The 21,665-nt window shown below is 37.0% G+C and overlaps 1 protein-coding gene across 2 annotated transcripts in view; it reads left to right on the top strand.

The window, feature by feature from the left end:
- Window positions 1-21,665, top strand: part of TRIP11 (thyroid hormone receptor interactor 11) — a 46,527-nt gene that overhangs the window by 11,267 nt on the left and 13,595 nt on the right. Inside the window, exons 5-15 of one of the 2 annotated variants that reach the window (XM_058162577.1) lie at window positions 1,572-1,640; window positions 2,118-2,283; window positions 5,310-5,639; window positions 7,404-7,444; window positions 9,891-10,061; window positions 10,689-13,712; window positions 15,596-15,736; window positions 15,825-16,018; window positions 16,233-16,396; window positions 18,782-18,885; window positions 20,045-20,144. In XM_058162577.1, the coding sequence (XP_058018560.1) occupies window positions 1,572-1,640; window positions 2,118-2,283; window positions 5,310-5,639; window positions 7,404-7,444; window positions 9,891-10,061; window positions 10,689-13,712; window positions 15,596-15,736; window positions 15,825-16,018; window positions 16,233-16,396; window positions 18,782-18,885; window positions 20,045-20,144 (4,504 nt within the window). Of the gene's footprint in view, window positions 1-1,571; window positions 1,641-2,117; window positions 2,284-5,309; window positions 5,640-5,857; window positions 6,735-7,403; window positions 7,445-9,890; window positions 10,062-10,688; window positions 13,713-15,595; window positions 15,737-15,824; window positions 16,019-16,232; window positions 16,397-18,781; window positions 18,886-20,044; window positions 20,145-21,665 lie in introns of those variants that run through there. The other variant, XM_058162578.1, reaches the window with a different exon arrangement.

Genomic DNA, 21,665 nt, shown 5'->3' with positions numbered 1-21,665 from the left:
ACTTCAGTTGCCCTGCATATGGCAACAGAGAACGGAACTGGAAAACAGGTTAGTGAAGAGATGTGGCTGCCATGGGGGGTGTGTGTGTGAGGGTTTGGTATTGGTGGCCTGGCTGAAGGGCCCTCAGATAAGCCGGGATGGGGCAGCTCTGCACCCCCTGCCTTGCTTCGCCCTCCACACACACACTCTGCCTCCCTTCATTCTTCATTCTTCGTCACTTCTCCTTGCTCGCCGCCATAACCTAGCAGGAGGCTGAGCAATGCAGTGGTGCGGTGGCCACAAAGCGAGGCAGTGGAGGGTGGAGGACTAAGCAAGGTAGGGGGCGCAGAACTGCCACCCCATGCCCTGCACCAGCTTACCTGAGCACCCCGTCATTCAGGCACTCAAGCCCTGCAACTGCCACCTCAGGGTGACAGAGAGAGAGAGAGAGGGAGGACGGGGGCTCTCCAAACTCTCAGTGTGGATGAGAAAGGGAAAGAGAGAGAGAGAGGGCAATCCCTATTTCAGCTAGGGCACTTAGGCTGCTGGCAGTGGCTGGGGCGGTGGCAGCCACCTAAGCAGCCATGATTCCCCACTTCCTAGCCAGCCAGCCCTGCCTGACCTGCTCCCTGCCTTTTCCCTTTAAATGATAGTATGACTCAGTAAGAGATGTATTATTAATTATCTTATTTCTAAATTCAGTATTAATGGAACTTGCCTGAGTGGCACAAGAGTTGTTTATTTCCAGTGACACTATTCTGTTTAACATTTGATACAGAGTCAATCTCTGCAGGTTTGTAGTGTAATTGTACATCATTACATATTTTTTATTTGTGTCAGTGAATAAAAAATACATAGGTAGTCCTCGACTTACAACAGTTGATTTAGTGACCGAAGTTACAACGGCACTGAAAAAAATGACATGACCATTTTTCACACTTATGATCATTGCAGCATCCCCATGGTCACATGATTTACATTCATGTGACAACTGACTCACATTTATAACGGTTGCAGTGTCCCAGAATCATACGATCTCCTTCTGGAAGACCAGATTCACTTAACAATGGTATTACTAATTTAAGAACTGCAGTGATTAACTGCACATTAACAAATGTGGTGAGAAAAGTCATAATATGGGGCAAAACATTCTTAGCAACATAAATTTTGGACTCAATTGTGGTCGTAAACTGAGGTAAACTACCTGTACCAACGTTGTTTCATTTTTTTGTATAAACATGAATCATAAGTTTACATTGGGAATACATTGCTTCAGTATGTTTAATGGGGCAGGGTGGGAAGAAAAGGCAAATTGTAAACTGCTGCACATAGAGCTGAGCTTTAGCTTATGAAGCTCCTAAATTATTGAAGCTAACATAGATGCAATTTGTATAACACAAAACACATGTTTAATCCTTATGGTGGATCCTGGTATTCTGTTCAGTAGGCCACACATGATTGAACTTTTGATTTATTAAGCACTGTTCAAGAAAAAGTTCCTGCCATGTTCCTGCTGCACACCATTTTTTAAATGTATTAAGCCTAAACTGATTTCAGCGTTTTAAATGTTTTTTCTCCACCATCTCATTTAGTTTTCTAAGCCTCAAGGAGACAATAGTACAGATCAAAATGAAATCTGCAAGCTGCAAAATATTATCAAGGTAAAACAAAACAAAACACCACCTCTTTTCCTAGGTGAGATTACTCCTTATAGTTATTATAGATTTTGGATAATCCTCTAATGCACAGACATTATTTATGAATGCTTTTTGAAGTTATTTTGAATAAAACACTTGAATATGAATATAAATATACATCTTGAAATACTTAGAAATAATGGTTAAAGCAACGATTTGCATTGTATCTTTTGAGTGCTCCTTAATCAAAAAACAAGGTATAACCTCAGAATCATTCATGGACATTTTTTACTAAAAGTTCCAGATTTTCCTTTAAACTGAGTCAGTCTTCAGATATGTTGCATTGTTAATGAATAAAGTACCTCAGAATGAAATTTAAACTTTAAATTTAAAATTAAAAACCATAATGAACTTTAAACTTTCAAAGTTTAATGAACTTTCAATTTTTTAATGAAACTTTCAAATTAATGAAGTTTGCTTTTTATTAATTACACATTTTAGGAACTGAAACAGAAGTTGAGCCAAGAAATAGATGAGCACCAGCATGAACTTTCAGTATTGCAAGATGCACACCATCAGAAATTAACAGAGATAAGCCGACGTCATAGAGAAGAACTAAGTGAATATGAGGAACGAATAGAAGAATTGGAGGATCAATTACAGAAAGGTTTTGTTTGTTCTTAAGAGTTCCAAAAGGATTTTTAAAAAGTTGTTACCATATTAAGCACGTAAAAAGAGTACCAGATTTCAAGTATAATTTTCTTCCAAGCGGTGTTTTATATAATTTACAAATTCTGGACTGCTGAGCACTCATAACCTATAATATAATACTTTGTAGGTATAACCCTTCTAGTTTACCAGTACAGTACTTTTAAGAAAAACTGTTACTATAAAATTTGTGAAACAAGAAACATTAGCTATAATTAGTGAAATGGTATGGCCAGTTAAAATCCTTGGATATATAAATATGCCTAGTCCTGAAGCTGGAAACACTGTACTTCCAATGCTAGAAATATTTTTGCTGGTGGGATTATTTCAGAGACTTGATGCTACCATACAAACATTTTACAGCAAACAAAAATTTTGTCAGGATGGTGAAATGTCCGTTACAATGTTATGATACAAGATTTGCCTATTAAGAACCAAAGTGCAACATTGTGACACAAATACTAAAAATAGCGTCAATAAGAAAGTTCCTTAAACGTTAATGTTTAATGTTAAACCGTGATTCTTTGATTCTGTTTGGCTGACTGCAGCCACTAATTTCTCCCTATTTTTTGCCGTCTTTGTTTTTTGGGGGGGAAACAGTAACCTGCAAGAAATAATTTTTAAAAAACCATTTATTTGTTCTCTATTATCCACAACTGTAAATGAGTTTAAAAGGGAGCTTTATAAATGTGGGAATGATTGGACGCTATGACCACATTGATGGTTGAGTTTCTCAGGCTTATGGTCTTGGGAGACTTAATTTGAAGTGAATTGGACATCTGTATAAATATGATAAATATATAAATGAATAAACAAACAGACAAACAAATCTATCTTTCTTGAGTATAAAGTTGGAAATACTTTAGGAATTCATGGCTACTATAACAACTACAGGCCTGACTTGAGCCATTGAGTGTGTAAAGTACATTGGGGTGGTGGAAGTAGAGGAGGATCTCAGAGTAATGGCGGCATGATCTGGATGTAGGGAACATTGATTCATTCTCATGAATCACCTCCTGTTAGCCTTGGAGTTTCATCCACCAGGGTTCAGGTAGCCCCAAACCTTTTGTAGAGTAGTGAAAGCCTGCCTTTTCTCTTGTATGTTGGACAGAATGGATGGTAATTGAGCCTGTTTTCCCAAAGAATGATTACCTGTCTCATCCAGCCTTCACTATGTTTATGATTATTGTTGATATTTTGGTTTTCTATTATTTTTCATTTTTTGTTTAATTTTGTCTACTTTTTTGTGTATATATTTCACCTGAAGTCATAACTCTGAGTTGGGCAACTTTACAAATTTCATTCATAAATAAGACTTTTACATAAAGTGAAACATTGATAACATTATTGGATGACCCTTCAGTTGACTTCCTTAAACCTTAGGGTGTAGTTGTTTTCTTATGGCATTAATGATGTTAGTACTTCCTAGTTCTTCATATTCATGTATTCCCAGTTTTATACTATTAAAGATATTTTTCTGTATAGTTTCTCTGTACAGTGCAAAAGATGAAAAGTAATGAAGATAAGCATACAGGGCATATAGTTACATTATGTCTGTTTCAAGTATTAGCAATATTTGCAAATCCAACAGAAAGGCCTTGCAACACATCTCTTTTCATGTTATATAAACACAGAATGTGTGCTGTGTTTATAATGACTACTATCCATTATAACTTCTAATGGAAAAGTATCCATTAAATCAGTATGTCACAAGAAATACAGTCAGCTTACGCCATTGCTGACTGTGGGGGGGGGGAAATACTGACCCCCAGGGGAAGGGTGCGCAACTTAGGTATTCTCCTGGACGATCGGCTGTCCTTAGAAGAACACTTGACGGCCGTCACCAGGGGAGCATTTTATCAGGTTCACCTGATTCGCCAGTTGCACCCCTTCCTTGATTGGGACTCCTTACGCACGGTCACTCATGCCCTCGTCACTTCCCGCCTGAACTATTGCAATGCTCTCTACATGGGGCTCCCCTTGAAGAGCACCAGGAGGCTCCAGCTAGTCCAGAATGCGGCCGCGCGGGTGATAGAGGGGGCACCACGTTGCTCCCATATAACACCCATCCTGCGTGGCCTGCACTGGCTGCCGGTAGCTTTCTGGGTGCAATTCAAGGTGCTGGTTATCACCTTTAAAGCGCTCCATGGCTTAGGACCGGGGTATTTGCGAGACCGCCTTCTGCCACCAATTGCCTCCCAACGACCTGTGCGCTCCCACAGAGCGGGCCTCCTCAGGGTGCCGTCGACCAAACAATGTAGGTTGGCGGCCCCCAGGGGGAGGGCCTTCTCTGTGGCGGCACCAGCCCTATGGAACGAGTTACCTCCGGGGTTACGCCAACTCCCCGACCTCCGGGCCTTCAAACGTGAACTAAAGACTTTATTATTTCGCCGAGTGGGACTAGCCTAAGAATGTATTTTAGCGAAATTTTAATGGGTTTTTAATTGGTCTTTGACCGTTTTAGTGATTCGGCCACTAAATATTTGTTTTTTAAATTGTTTTAAATAGTGTTTATTTATTATATTTATATTGTTATGTGTATTTTAATATTGGCTGTACACCGCCCTGAGTCCTTCGGGAGATGGTGCGGTATAGAAATGTAATTATAAATAAATAAATAAAAAAAACTTAATTTAAAACTATGAGAATATATACAATCCAGACATTTTTGCAGTGCAGTAAGCAATCACGTACTTGCCTTTCTTATCATTGGCAGTGAAAATTCTAATTCAGCCAAACTATGGCTGTGAGCTTCTATAAATATAACTTGACAGTACCAGTAGAAATGCTGCAAAAACACTTTGCAAAATACTTATTTTTAATATTTATGCAGAAGAAATTAAGAAATATTTAATTTTACAAAATATTATTTTTATTTATATTTTAACTTAACAAAGTTATGTTTTTATTTATGTACTAATATAATAATTATAACATTATACAGTGCTTCTGGGTTCTAATATAAATGTATGTTTCCTTGCTTAGTTGGTGGAAATACTGAAGCATCTTCTGAAATAGATCTACAAAATGGATCAAAATCACCAAACTTGAGTAACTTACAAAATAAAGTGGAAAGTTTAAGTCAACAATTGTCTTCAGCAGAAGGAGAGAAAGACATTCTCTTGAAAGAACTTGAATTTGTAAAAAAAGAGAAAAATCAAGTAAGAGAAGAATACGAAAGTCTAAAATCTGAACGCAGTAAAGTCCAAATATCTATTTCTGAAAAACAGGCTGGTGCAAAAGTAGAGGAAGTCCCTAATTTTGTAGAAGAATCATTGAAGGCTGAAGTGGAACGATTGCAAAAAGCACTACTTGGTATGAAAACACTGCGATTTCACCATGTGATATATTGTATTTTAGCATCTGAACACAGTTCCGTGAAACAAAGATTGGAGATTTATGCACAAAATGCTTCTTCATTTAGCGGTACTTTGCTTTCGTGGTTTCCTCTGCCTCTTTCAGCTTTAGAAGCTGCTGCTCAAAGAAGAAAGCTGAAAAATGGTTGATTCATATACTGCTCTTTGATTCCTAGCCCAAATATTGTATGTGAGGAAAAACATTCATACCTAAAAAGAGATGATCAAGCCTTTCTAGAAAAAGAAGTTTAAGGGGGGGGGGAACCAAACCCATTGCATTACTGTACTTTATAATATTGAAAAACAGTTCTTTTGGCTGTCTTTCTTCCTAACCCAAATTGTTTTGAAATGATACAAAAGATGATAATAAATGGACTTGTCATATTTAATTGTTGCTGTACTTTTACTCAGTATATTTCAAGAAACCATCACTTGACTCCACCTATCTGGACAATTTTTTGTCTAGTTTCTCACCTTCCCTTCTTAGGGAAGGTGGTAGAAAAGGTGGTCACACTGCAGCTCCAGAGGATCCTGGATGAAATGGATTATCTAGAACCCTTCCAGTCAGGTTTCAGGCCAGTTTGGTTAGTTTGAGACAGAAACAACATTGGTTGCATTATAGATTATCTCTAGCAAGAGTGGGAAACGGGTAATATATCCATCCTGGACCTCCTTGATATTTGAGTGGCTTTCAGTATCATTGGCCGTAGTATCCTTTGCAGTCAGCTGTGGCATTTGGAGTTGATGGGCACAGTTTTGTGCTGATCCAGCGCCTTCCTCCAAGGCTGGTCCCAGTCAGTGTTGATAGGGAGTAAGAGCTTTAGTCCATGGATAGTCCTTTGTGGGGTGCTGCAGAATGGGCACTTGCTCTGCTTCTTTTTAGTATCTACATGAAACCACTGGGTGAGATCATCCGACACCATGGGACGAGGTATCTTCAATACACTGATGATGTTCAACTCTATATCTCCACCAAATGATGTGTAGTTGTCCTCATGGTGCTGGAATTTGTAGGGATCTGGATGGGAGACAATGGGGCTTCAGCTGAATCCTGGTAAGAGAGAGTGGCTGTAGAGATTCTTGGGATCTGGGAGTTCATCATCTATAGTTCTAGATAAAGTTGCACAACTTGGAGTCCTTCTGGAATTATGACTCTTGCTTGCACTTTTCCTGGATCATGAGAACATGCCCTCAGTCATTCATGCCTTAATCATTTGTCTTTTGGATTATTGCAAGGCGCTCCAAATGGGGCTATCCATGAAGAGTATTTGGAAGATACAGCTCGTGTAGAATTCCCCAGCCTGACCATTTTTAGCTGCTCCTAGGGTGGTGTACATAACATCCACTTTATGAAATATGTCTTTATATTTGAGGTCTGCCTGGGTTGAAGTCTGCTCCCATACTTTTGGTTTTCTGGAAAGGAGATAAAACCTGACTCTGACTGTTAATGGAAATGCTCCAAGTTGGGATCTTAATGGAAGTGCTCCAAGTTGGAAGTGGCTAGTGGATTAACTCAGAAGATGCTACTGCCTTTTTTTTTTGGTGTCTTCTTTTTGTAGTTAACTTTATAATGTCTGTTATATTTATAATTTTAATTGTAAGCTACTCAGAGTCACTTTTCAGAGTCAGATGAGCGGTATAAATAAATAAAATCTGAAGAAATCTTCTATTAACAACTTGAATTCTCTGTGTATCAACGAACTTTCTGCTTACATTTTTACAGATGCAGACAGTGAAATAACAAAATTGAAAACATTAAATCAGGTAACTATGTAAAAGATAATATAAAAATAACAAATAATCTTCCTGAAATTGTATTATTATTGTTTAGAAATATTTGTTATATGAGATTAAGCTTTTGAAATCAAGAAACCCGGTTCTGTTTTGGTTAGAATAAAGACAGTTGTTTTCTATCTTACACTAGATATTTTTAAAATTGACCCTGTTATTGTTCTTATGAATAACTATACATACGCACAGACCTATATACATACATACTTTAGTTATCTATAGTTTTGGTCTGTAGTTCTTGCATTACCCCTTTGACCACACTATAAGTCCTACTCCCATGCAAACATGTTGTTATTTATGTTTAATTAATTCAATTGTTTTAACAGATTTTATGTTTCAATTGTTAGTTTTATTGTACACTGCCCAATGTCACCTTATGTGAGATGAGTGGCTATATACATTTGATAAATAAAAATAAGCACTATATGTTTATTTTGTTTGCCAATAAGTATAACATTTCAGCATCAAATGGACTATAGTAGAATATAGCATGCAAAAGCTATGCTGTAAATATAATTAGATTTTTGTTACATTTTAAGATGTTAGAAAAGCTAAAAGAGTGTTCTTATATATATTTTTAGAGCAACAGTAGCCTTCCAAAACTAATAATATAACTATATAAGCAATAACTAATCATTTCAGTCTGAAATAAACAAAATCATATTCATTTTGAGATAAAATGAGATAAAAAGAACATTATTAATATAAAATTACAGAGTACAGGAATTAAAAAACATCAAAGTCCTATAAAATTACAAATAATTTTATAATTAATAATGTAAATGCTATGAGAAGTTAGATAACTATCAAACAAGGGTTTCAAACTCACGTCATCACGGCTGTGTCATGTGATGTATCTGGACTTTTTTCCCCCTTTACTAAACCAGTTGTGGGTGTGACCAGCACAGGACACATCTGGCCTGTGGGCCAGAGTTTGACAGCCCTGATATAAAAGGGCATAAATAATACTAAAATTTATAAAACACTACAAGAACATAAGCTTTTTTAAGGATTTATTAAATTAAGACAATTACGGTTCAACCAATTATAACAAAAATATCAAAAGTAAATGTAGCCCAATTCTATGTCAGAGCTAGTTCTATGATTAAACATAAACAACTTCAAGTGATGTGCCTTGCCTTGGTTTCTTTAACTCAATATGTTTCCTCTTCCCTCCCCGTTTTCCCCCTTTAAGTATACACATATCATTTAAGAAGTCATTGGCTTACATTTTCCACAAAGGTACACTCTTTTATTTCCAATCTAACATCAGGAAAATAATTGAATGTAACTTTTTTTGGGAATAAGATAAGCAATTCAGATGATCAGTTATAGAACACACAAAAGTTCTTTTTTAAATAGTAATTTTATTAAAAATTACTATAATGATAACCAAAAAATGAAGGTGCAGAAGAGAAAAAGAAAATAGAAAAGAAAGAAAAAAGAAGTAGAATGGAAGAAAAAAGAAAGTAAAGAAAGACTTTCTCCATCAGAACAAATATAAACAATTTTAGTAACTTATCACCTTTTTTAAAAATGCAACCTATTCACTCATTCCATAAATTACCATTCCATAAATAAATAAATCCTTAAAAACCTCACCATTTCAGTCTTGATCAACAAGTCATTAAGGGTTACAAAAAATAATAACATACTATTTTAACCAAATAAACCAACTTTATATTCCTTCCATTTATTTTTAGCAATCTGGATCTTTAGTCTTTTCAAATAATGGTCTAAAATTTGAAATCTTTTCATTTTCTCTTTGTCTCTAAATTCTTCAAACTTTAACATCCCCTTTTTGTAAATCCAATGTAGGAAAATTAATCAGCTCACTCTCTTGGTTTGTTATTTGAATATCCCTTTTAATTGTTAAGACATCAACCAGTTTCTTTTGTGTGTCCAGTGAAATATCTTTTTTCATATCATTCTTGTGGCTTGTTATCTTTAAATCTACTTTCAGATCAGTCTCAGGCTTGTCCAATAGAACTTTTTCCTCTTCTGTAACATCTTTTAAACTCATCGTATCTCTACAGACACCCTTAGAATTCATTTCTGGATCTATCGTTCAAAAATAACCATCAATATGTCCAACATTAAAGGTCCATTTTTCATATCCTTCAGTATATTGAATGTTTTTCTCCTTTAATTATAATCTTTTATTCCTTGCACTTCCCTCTAGCGTCTAACCTTCAAAGTTACTTGCTACCATGTTTTTCCAACAGAAAGGATTCTTATAATTAATTCCAAAAGCTTATTTCAAATTTACCTGTCCCCGAGTCCATTTGTAACTTTCTAAAATTAAAAATGTAATCACCCTTTTGCTGTTTATTTCAGAAAAAAATTAAGTCTTTAAACAATTATGTTCAAATTGATTTTATCCTATTAAATTTAAGATCTTTTTTGTGTCTAAATTAAGGGAGAAGTTAACAAAGACATGGGAAGTTTACAACCTGACAGTACTATGAAAGGACAGAACTTGGAAAATCAGCTACAACACATGCATGAGTTGAATGAAAGCAGTGCTGAAAAAGAAACTCTAATAGCAGAATTGGAAGAACTGGACAAGCAGAACCAAGAAGCTACCCAGGTGAGAAATATAAGGGAGAGGCAGGAATACTATGTAATTTACAAAAGATGTGCTTTGTGTTTAAATATCTGTGCAACAAAACTATAAGAATTTCTAGGCTTTCCCAGTCAACTATTTTTTTTAAAAACTATTTCAAAAGCCCTCTCTAATTCAGACCTCTTAACTTCCCTGGAAAGAGAAGAATTAGCATTTTTGAAAAAAAGGAAAAGGCGAAAAGGTATATTTGAAAAGGGAAAAGCAAAAAGGGAACTCCAGTGATTTTTGGCTGTGACTTTGTCTCCTCTGCCATATAACCCCTAACAGATTTTCTTGAAATAATGCTTCCTCCCCTTGCTCTGATTGAACTAGATGGATACCCAGCAAAATGTCAGTATCACGAACTGGGAATTAATGGAATCCTGAAGGTCAGTCTTCTGTTAGTGAGGAGGCAATTTTTCCTGGTTTAAAAAAATGGTAAAATGCGGTGTTGCTAGAGAGTTTATTTTATTAAACATATTTCTTTGAGGATTGGTATTGGTACTTTACAGTAACATAAATGCAATGATTTGAAAACATTGTGAAATAAGAGTATTTTGATTCAAAGCTTTACTTGTATGTCTTAAATAAAAATATTTTTTTTTATTTTAGCATATGATTACGTTGAAGGAGCAACTAGCCAAACAAAATGCAGAAGCTGCTGAAGTTATCAGCCAGCTAAAACTGGATGTAAAATCTGGGGAAAAAACAATATCAATGTTGGAGGCAGAGAAAATGGAAATGAGCAAAGAGGTGCAAAACCAGAAAGAAGCATTGAATCAATGCTCACTTGCCCTTAATGATTTGCACGTGACTAACCAACACCAGGAAAATAAAATAAAAGAGTTAAAAGAACAACTTAAAACATCCCAACATTATAGCTCCAAAAATGAACAAGAAGTTATAGAATTAAAGAAAAATCTAACTGAAAGAGAAGAAGAATGTTCTCTTCTCAAAAATGAACTAACCAAGATACGTCAGAAATCTGATAGTTGTCAAGATCATTCAGTCACTGAAAGAGAAGAAATATCAGACCTGAAGCATCAAATTTCTAAAAATAAACTAATAAATACAGATTTAGAGAAATCCATCATGAATCTTCAAACAGAAAAGGGAAGACTTCATTTAGCATGTGAGGAACTTAAACAGCAGCTGCAAATAGCTAATAGTGAGAAGAGTAAAATTGGTTTTGAAAAAGATACTATGCTGGAAGCTTTGAAACTTGAGAAGGGACAGTTAGAAAAAGAATTAAACCAGTCTGAAAAACGATTGTTGGAGCAGGCTCATAAATATGAACAGACCATTGAGGAGTTATCAAATGCACGTAACATGGATACCACTGCATTACAATATGAACATGAACGGTTAGTAAAACTTTCTCAAGGCAAAGACTTTGAGATAGCAAATCTCAAAAGGAACATTGAACAGATGGAAATGGATCATGAAGAAACTAAAGAGCTGTTAACCACTAGCTTAGCTGGGCAAAAACAACTGACAGAGCTCATAAAAGAGAAAGAAGTATTTGTTGAAAATTTTAAAATCAGAGTTTTTGAGTTAGAGCAGCAACATGAAGAGTATATTGAGAATATGAAAAGAATTGAGGCACTGAAGCAGAATTTAGAGGAAAGGGAGAAAAGTCTTTCAGCTATGAAAGAAGAGATCAGTCATTTGAAAGAAGAGAATGAGCGATTAAAAGAACAACAAAGTAGGCCCCCTCCTTTGGCTGAGCCCAAAACCTTGGATATCATCACAGAACTTGAAGCAGAAATAACACAAGTAACTATACTTAAAAATAGTCTGGAAGAACAGGTGAAATTAAATAAAAAGACATTTGAGGATCAGAACTTGAAAATGGCTCAACTCCAGCAATCCCTACAAGAATACAAAAAAGAAACTGAGGAATCCAAATTTCAGCATGAACAAATGAACATAGTACATAGGCAGGTGTGCATGGAGAAGGATGAAGAAATCAAAAGCCTACAGAGAACAGTAGAACAAATTAAGGCACAATTAAACAACCAAAGAAAGGTAATTCAGCAAGACCCTCCTGATCTTTTTCAGGAATCTAAAGTTCAGACACTCAATGGTGAAAATGGGAATGAGAAGCATGACCTATCTAAGGTTGAAATTGAAAGGCTGATAAAAGGCATTAAGGAGAGAGAAAGGGAAATCAAGCTTCTGAATGAAAAGAATGTTTCACTAAGTAGACAGATTGACCAGTTATCTAAAGATGAAGTTGGCAAACTTACACAGATCATTCAAGAAAAAAACTTAGAAATACAAGCACTGCATGCAACCGTTTCTTCCCCATCTTACAAGCAAGATGTTCTTTTCCTTCAACAGCAATTACAGACCTATGCCATGGAAAGGGAACAAGTGCTAGCAGTTCTTAGTGAAAAAACTAGAGAAAACAGTCAGTTAAAAACAGACTATCACAAATTAGTGGATATTGTTGCAGCTAAGGAATCAACCATGAAAAAGTTACAAGAAGAAAACCAAAAACTATCCAGCGAATTTGAAAGTAGCAGTCATGATATGTCTCGAGAAACTATAAAGAACTTATCCCGTATCATCCGAGAGAAAGATATTGAGATTGATGCTTTAAGTCAGAAATGCCAAACTTTATTAACTGTCCTCCAATCTTCCAATATAAACTCAGGCAGTGAGCTACAAGGAATTAATAGTAATCAGTTTGAGGAACTTTTACAGGAACGTGACAAGCTGAAACAACAAGTAAAGAAAATGGAAGAATGGAAGAAACAAGTAATGACCACTGTTCAAAATATGCAACATGAGTCTGGTCATCTCCAAGAAGAACTACAAAAACTTCAGATACAAATTTCAGTTGATTGTGAAAACAATTCCCAGCTGCAGGTAGAGTACAGTGGCTTAATACAGGGCTATGAACAAAATGAGAAAAAGTTAAAAACCTTTACTCAAGAATTAGCCCAAGTTCAGCAGAGCATAGGAAACCTTAATAATACCCGGGATATAATTCTTGGAAAGCTTGACATGGTAACACCACCACCATTGGTAACTTCTGTTGAGGGAAAACCACTAGAAGTTCCCAGTAATACTTCTTCTCAGATGTTTGACAGTGAGTGTAAATCAGTAAATGAGGGACTAGAATTCATGAAGAAAACATTGCAGGAAAAGGATTTGCTTATCCAGACTTTACAAGAAAATAATCAGAGATTGTCTGATTCTATGGCTGTATCATCAGAGGTTGAAAGGAAGTGTCAACAGGAATTTGGCTTGGAAATAAAGCAATTAAAAGAGAAATCTGACATTTTACAGATGTCCCTCAAAGAAAAAGATCTGCTGATAAAATCGAAAGGTGACCAGTTGCTTTCTCTGAGAGAAAATCTTAGTAATAAAGAGAGTGAAAACGAGTTGCTGAAGCAAAGCGTCACTAATCTGAAAGAGAGAACACTGATCTTGGAAATGGATGTTTGTAAATTGAAGGAAGAAAATGACAGAATAGCAGCAAAAAGCCAGGAAAAAGAAACAGAATTCCGAGCACTACAAGAGACTAACATGCAGTTTTCAATAATGTTAAGGGAGAAGGAATTTGAACATAATTCCATGAAGGAGAAAGCACTTACGTTTGAAAAGATGTTGAAAGAAAGAGAACAGGTATGTGATGAGTTTGAATTCTTCTGCATCAAAATCATATGGAAATGTGACTGCCATTATCTCATGTTATTTAAACTCCGATGTAGGATTCCCATTTCCTATGCTGAATTGGGACAGTGAAATCAGCTTTTTTCCCCCCACTAGAGCAGGGATCGGCAACCTTAAAACACTCAAAGAGCCACTTGGACCAGTTTCCTACAGGAAAAAAAGACACACAGGGAGCCACAAAACCTGGGTGGGTGTGGCCAACTTGATGTCACTCCCTCCTTCCCACTCACATGACCACCTAGCCACACCTATCCAGCCACCAAACTATTCTCTATGTTTCTCTCCCACTCTTTCCCCCCCTGTGTCTCTTCCTCTCTTCCCCTCTTTCAGTATCACTCTGTATGTGTCTGTCTATGTCTCTGTCTCACCCCCTCTCTGTGTATAACTCTGTGTGTCTCTTTCTATGTCTCTCTCTTCCCCAAAGCCCTCCCTGGCCAGCTGTGGCTGAGCTGGGAGCATTCACACGTGCTGGGAGACTCCAGCCTGAAGTGGCAGGAAGCAAAGGCTGCCCTATGTGCAAATGTGGCGTGAAGACAAGTACAGGGCAGCTTCGCTCCTGCACTCTCCAGCGACCCTCTTCCCCCTCCTCTCAGGATGCCCGAGATAGCTGTAGCTGAGCCAGGAGCGTGCGCACGCTTGGGAGACCCTCCTCAAGTGAGTGCCAAAGCTCAGGAAAGGTGAGCAGTAACTCGCATAAGGAGGGCTTCTTCGCATGTGCCCACACTTCCAGCTCAGCCACAGCCGGCCAGGGGGTTATGAGAGGAGAAGGGGGAGAGGAGAATGCAGGAATAAAGCTGCCGTGTACCTGTCTTCACACCACATTTGCGCGTAAGACAGTCTTTTCTTACTGCCGTTTTGAGCTGGAGTCCAAAAAAGAAATAAGAGGGGCGGGGTGAACCAGTGATGGGACACGGAGCTGCGGCAGAGGGCCTAAAGAGCCACTTGTGTCTCCAGAGCTGCAGGTTGCTGACCCCTACACTAAAGCATAGGTAAGGAAAATGAGTCCTATGAACTCTAGCAGGAATGGCCACTTGACTTCAGTTACTTTCCGGTTGGCCATAAGAAACAAAATAACAAATTTAGATGGGCCTTAATTGGATCTGATGGTCAGGCAACATATAAATTTAATACAGATAGTCCTCAACTTATGACCACAATTGAGCCCAGCATTTGTGCTGTTAAGTGATAAATTTGTTCAGTGAGTTTTACCCCATTTTGCGACTCTTCTTGCCACATTTGTTAAGTGAATCACTGAAGTTGTTAAATTAGTAACATGGTTGCTAAGTGAATCTAGCTTCTCCCTTGTCTTTGCTTGTCAGAAGGTTGCAAAAAGTGATCACATGACCCGGGGGCCCTGCAACCATCATATGAATAATATGAAGTACCTGTCAAGCTTCCAAATGTAAATCACGTGACCATGGGGATGCTGCAATGGTCATAAGTGTGAAAAATGGTCATAGGTTGCTGTTTTCAGTGCTTTTGTAACTTTGAACAGTCACTAAATGACGTCTTGTAAGTCGAGGACTATCTCTATATTATTTATTATCATCACAATCATCAACTCCTCACAGGGCTATGCTTATATTCTTAAGATCTCTTAATTAACACGTACGGGAAGCTGGCAAAATGCAAAACATCAGCCTCTCAAATCAATTTTACTTAAAAGAATGTTTTGGGAATCCATATAAGCCTCATAGGCAACAGCAGAAAATAAAATTGGTGGGTGGCCACATTTTTTGGAACTATATTTTCTGCATGTTCAAACAAACAAAGTCTGCTTGTCTTGACGTGACATCCCAGAGCTTTAATCCGCTTGTTATTTTTATTTGTTAAAGGGAAAGACAGGAGAACTAAACCAGCTGTTAAATGAAGCCAAGTCAATGCATGAAAAAGCTGTTGCCTTTCAGCAAGAACGAGACCAAGTTATGTTGGCCCTCAAACAGAAACAAATGGAGACTAGCGCGCTACAGAATGAGGTAAACAAAGGATGCAAGAAAGTAGTGAGTGATGAATAGATGGTAGTAACATAAGGAACCGAAACAATATTTCTTCAATCCCATACAGGTGCAGTATTTACGTGAGAAGGAGCAGCGACTAAATCAAGAACTAGACAGGTTACGCAATCATCTTTTGGAAAGGGAAGATACCTCCACACGTGAAGCTTTAGCCGCTGAGGATCGGGAATCAAAGCTAAAAAAGAAAGTCCGCGATTTGGAGGAAAAGCTTCAGTCTTCATCAACTGTAGTGGAAAATGTCAGGTAATAGTTTGTCTCCTCAGTAACTGCTGTTTGCCTGGATACGTATTCAAAAAACGGATACAAGAAACATTACTCAGTCCAGTCATAATCGACTCTGGGCAGAGTATATGGCCCCTCCCCAAAAGTTTTAACAAACAATGCATGTGTGTAATAAAAGATAATAGAAATCGGAAATAAAAATTAGTATTTCTAAATATTTATGTTTTATTTGAAGCCATCAGGCAAGCATGCAGGTGGAATCTCTGCAAGAACAATTGAACCTTGTTACGGCACAAAGAGATGAGACTATGCTTCAGCTAACACTTTCACAAGACCAAGTTAAACAGTATGCCATCTCCCTCACAAACCTGCAGATGGTGCTAGAGCAATTTCAACGGGGTAAGTTGAATGTATACATTGCCATGGTTGTCTTTCCTTGTAATCTAAAAATGTAATCCTATTTTGTTGCTATTTTTTTCTGAAGTGGGGCATTTTAAAATGGAAGTCTCTGTCCCATTCACTCTGGAGACAGGACTAGAAAAGCTTCCTTCCTGTAGCAGGAGATGCCTATCTTCTCTAGTTACAACCCTTCCTTTTTTGGGGATGATTAGACACATTGTGAACTCTGCAAAACCTCCATCTGGACAGTTCACCTTCGTTACAGATTTTGCTTGTTTTTTTTCCCCATTTCCTTTATTCTGGGCTTCCTTTTGAGTAACTTCAAGTCAATGACTAACAAAATAAAGGCAGAAATACACTGTCCAGGAATTCCTTAAAGTTTTGCAGCCTCCCTTATCTCCCTCTTCTGATTCCTTCAGAACTGTGCAATCAAACCAAAGCTCCCAAGTCAAATGTTACAGATTACTTTAACTCTTTCTGATTTGGCAACCATATAAGTCAAAAAAATAAAAAACCATGTGCCTCTTATCAGTACTGGAATGTTTTATGGCTTGGGCATTAGAGGAAATGTAAGCCAAAGGCACCAATTTTTCACCACCACTTTCTGGCTTTTTGCCATCAAACTGGCAGTACAATTAATCTTTGACTTATTACCATAACTGAGACCAGAATTACGGTTTTAAGTCATGCCAGTTGTTAAGCAAGGCGTCATGTGAACATGACCTATTTTGCTATCTTCTTTGCAGCAGGCATTAAATGAACCACTGTGGTGGTTAAGTGGTTGATAAGTGAATCCATTGTGTATCCCGGACTTTTTTGCTGGAAAAAGGAAGTAAATGCTGGCAAAAATGTGGGCAGGTTTTCCTGTAAATGAGGACTAGTTGCCCAAAATGAGATCACATGACCTCAGGGGGTGTGGCAGCTAAAGGAACTTCAAATCTGGATTGTAAATAGCCATGGGGAGGTCCATCATAACCTTGAATGGTCACTAAGCTACCAATTATAAGTCGAGGACTGCCTGTAGTCCCTTGTGAAGCATCAATGACTTTCTCTTCTCCAAAGAAGAGAAGGCAAAGAAGCGAAGGCAGTAGGTTCCTAATTTCAGAGGAGGTCCAGTCCCACACACTTTTGACAGAAACTGGAAAAGCAGGATGTCTAGCCTTGGCACTGTAGTCAGCAAAGAGGAAGTAAGGTAAAAAATCATATCAATCCCTCCTGTGTATCCTTTACCTTTTAGGACCTTTCTCATGACTCCTGCTGTAGAGGGTGAAGATTTTAGTAAAGAAAAAAGTCACTTGGTATTGGCAAGGACACCTAAGCCCCTCCCCCCACACACACACGCACCCCTCATTCCACTCAGAGAAATCTGAGAACTTAGGCCTGAAACACCAACCTTATTTTCCCACTCTTGAACATGCTGGCTACAAAGTTCTTCCTTGGTTTAGGAAGGCTAAAAAATTAATACGTGTGAATGGTGAAAAATTTTAAGGATGCTAAGATTATCTGTTTGATTTAATCATATCCCTGACTGGCAAGATAGTTACACTGCTGACAGGATGGCACAGCCAGCTTGGCTCCCCTTGCCATTATTGGCTCCCTGGAAACATTTTTAGGATTGCTATCTGGTATTTGTGCCATTCCTTATATAGCTCTATAAGATTAATTCTTGGCCAAAAGATCTTTTGCTAGGAATGTACTTCAGAAAATACTCCAGCAGAAAGCCAGCCTCCTCAGAGTTCTTTCTTTCTTTCTTTCTTTCTTTCTCTTTCTTTCTTTCTTTCTCTTTCTTTCTTTCTTTCTTTCTTTCTTTCTTTTTTTCTTTCTTTCTTGACATAAACTGTTTCAACACGTACCCTCAAAACGATGCTATAGAGCAGTGCACACCAGAACAACTAGACACAAGAACAGGTTTTTCCTGAACGCCATCACTCTGATAAACAAATAATTCCCTCAACACTGTCAAACTATTTACTAAATCTGCACTACTATTTATTTTCTTATCCTTCCCATCACCCATCTCCTTCCACTTATGACTGTAACTTTGTTGCGTATATCTTTACGATTTATACTGATATTGATTCTTTCCTGATTGCTTACTTGTAGCCTATGACTATCATTAAGTGTTGTATCATTAAGTGTTAAATTTGTACCCTATGACTATCATTAAGTGCTGTAAGTGTTGTACCTTGATGAAGGTATCTTTTCTTTTATATACACTGAGAGCATATGCACCAAGACAAATTCCTTGTGTGTCCAATCACCCTTGGCCAATAAAAAAATTGTATTCTATTATTTTCTAAATCTGTTGAACAAGCTGTTCTCTCAATATCTGATTTTAATAATGAATGTGTTTTAAAAAGCTAAATAAGCATATTTTAACTTTAGAAGAGAAAGCCATGTATTCAGCTGAGCTACAAAAAGCCCAAAAGCAGACTGCAGAATGGAAGAAGAAAGCAGAGCAGCTACAAGACAAAGTGGTTTTGTTGCAAGTAAGTTGAGATTATTCTCTAGCTCAGTTTATTTATTCAAACTGATTCAGGAAAGAAAAAGAATTAGAAAAATTTTAAGGAGTAGTAACAGTTGTTGTACAATGGTGCTTAAAATGGGTGAGCCCTTTTGAGTTTTCAATATTTCTGCATAAATACAACCTAAAACATGTTCCGTTCTCTACACAAGTCCTAACACTATATAAAGACAGCCTAATTAAACAATAAACCAAAAGCATTATACTTGTTCATTTATTTATGGAGGAAAATGATCTAAATGTACCTATTTGTGTGTGGCAAAAGTATGAGTTTGCTTTCAGTAACTGGTGTGGCCCCCTTGGGCAGCAATAACTGCAGCTAAATGTTTCCAATAGCTGTTGATCAGTCCAGCACAGCAGTTTGAAGGAATTTGAGCTCATTTCTCCTTACAGAGCAGTTTAACTCAGGGATGTTGGTGGGCTTCCTTGCATAAATTGCCTGCTTTGAGCCCTTCCCTAACTTTTCTATAGGATTAAGGTTAGAGCTTTAACTTGGCCATTCCAAAATATTAACTTTTTTCTGCTTTAGCCATTCTTGAATCATACAGCTTGCGTGTTTTGAGTTGTTGCTTTGCTGCATGAGCCACTTTTTCTTGAGCTTCAGTTCACAGATAGATACTCTGACATTTCCCTGTAGAATTTGCTGGTACAATTCAGAATTCATAGTTTCATTAAATGGCAAGCTGTCCTGGTCCACAGACAGCAAATTAGGCCCAAAATATAATATGCTTCACAAATGAGCATAATAACTTTACTACGCTGGAAAGTGGTGTTGCCTTTTGTTAACATAATAGTTTTCATTCAATCCAAAAAGTTCTGTTTTAATCTATGTATTTATACAGAAATATTGAAAATTCAAAAGGGCTCAAACTTTTAAGCACCACTGTAGGAAGCAAGATGCTAGATGACAGATTTAGAAAGAAAGAGTAAAAAGAGCCTGAAAGAATTTGTGAGAAGGATAGAAATGTCTCACTCCTCTCTTGCACTCACTGTCTATAAACAGTTTTACTTTAATAAAATTAATATATTTTTTTATGTGTGACCCACACAAGTGAAATATAAGATAATATTTTGTTTGCTCTCATAACCGTGGTAAACTTACTTTAACAATCCATCTCATACAGGAAAGGTTGGATGAAGCAAATGAAGCTCTAGGTTCTGCATCAAGATTAACAGAACAACTAGATCTGAAAGAAGAGCAAATTGAAGAATTAAAAAGACAAGGTAACAAGATTATTTACAAAATTTTGCAAGTAAAGTGCTAGTATGTAAATTAACTTCTATTTTACTAAGATTAAATATCAGGGCTGTGACTAAATCTTTCTCTTTAAAAGTCATTTTACTTTCTACAATTAATGTAAAAAAAAGAAAAAAAATAAGTAGCTCCTTTGTATTTGTACAATTATTTCTTCCTTCATTAGTATTGTAGTGGATTCACTGATCACAACCACAGTATGCCCCTTGTTGTTCTTACTCCATTGAGGCAATTCTAGAATCAGAATAAGACATACTTTTAGCAGCTTAATTTAACAGAATAACTGAGTTGGAAGAGACTTTGGAGGTCTTCTAATAGAAACCCCTGCTCAAGCAGGAAACCCTAGACCATTTCAGATAAATGATTGTCCAATCTCTTCTTAGAAACCTCCAGTGTTGGAGCATCCACAACTTCTAAAGACAAGCTGTTCCACTGGTTAATTGTTCTCACTGTTAGGAAAATTCTCCTTAGTTCTCTCCTTGATTAGTTTTCCCTCCTTTGCTTCTTGTTCTGCTTTCAAGTACTGTGGAGAATAGGTTGACCCCCTCTTCTCTGTGGCAGCCCCTTAGATATTGGAATACTGCTATTATGTCACCCCAGCCCTTCTTTTCATTAAACTAGACATACCCAATTCCTGCAACCGTTCTTCATATGTTTTAGCCTTCATTTCCAAATCATCTTTGTTGCTCTTTTCTGTACTTTTTCTAGAGGCTCAACATCTTTTTTTTTTTTTTTTATTCAAAAAGTTTTACAAAATTTTTTTCCCCCTTTCCCCCCCTCCTCTCCCTCCTTCACAACCCCTCCCCCGACTTCCCGGAACGGCACAAGGTATAGTTAAAAATAAAACAAACATATGCTAAAAATTTTCATCCCAACTTAATTATACCCTACAATCATCATTTCCTAACTTCCCCCAAAAACAATCAAGAATAATACATCATAATCATTCAAAAACAGTCTGATAACTCTTAGTCTGATATCTACGTTGAATATAGTCAATCCATTTTTTCCATTCCTTTAAGTATCTTTCTTGCGTATTGTCTTTCAAAAAGGCTGATATCTTCGCCATCTCAGCCAAATTGGCAACCTTCAATATCCATTCTTCTATTGTAGGTACTTCTTTTTTCTTCCAGTATTGTCCTATTAGTAATCTTGCTGCTGTTATTAGGTTTAAAATCAATTTAGTCTCAATTACTGTACAATCCGTAATAATTCCCAACAAGAAAAATTGCGGCAGGAACTTTATCTTCTTTTTCAAAACATTTTGTAAAATCCACCAAATTTTTATCCAAAAGGCCTTTATGTCCTTACAAGTCCACCAAATGTGCTCAACATCTTTTTTATATCATGGCAACCAAAACTCGATATAGTATTCCACATGTAGTCTTACCAGGGCATTATAAAGTGGTATTAACACTTAATGTGATCTTGATTCTATCCCTCTGTTAATATAGCCTAAGGCTGTGTTGGCATTTTTGACAAATGCAGCA

Source organism: Ahaetulla prasina, chromosome 1 (genome assembly GCF_028640845.1).
Source record: "Ahaetulla prasina isolate Xishuangbanna chromosome 1, ASM2864084v1, whole genome shotgun sequence".
Lineage (NCBI taxonomy): Eukaryota > Metazoa > Chordata > Lepidosauria > Squamata > Colubridae > Ahaetulla > Ahaetulla prasina.
This window is presented reverse-complemented; position numbering and strand designations above follow the sequence as displayed.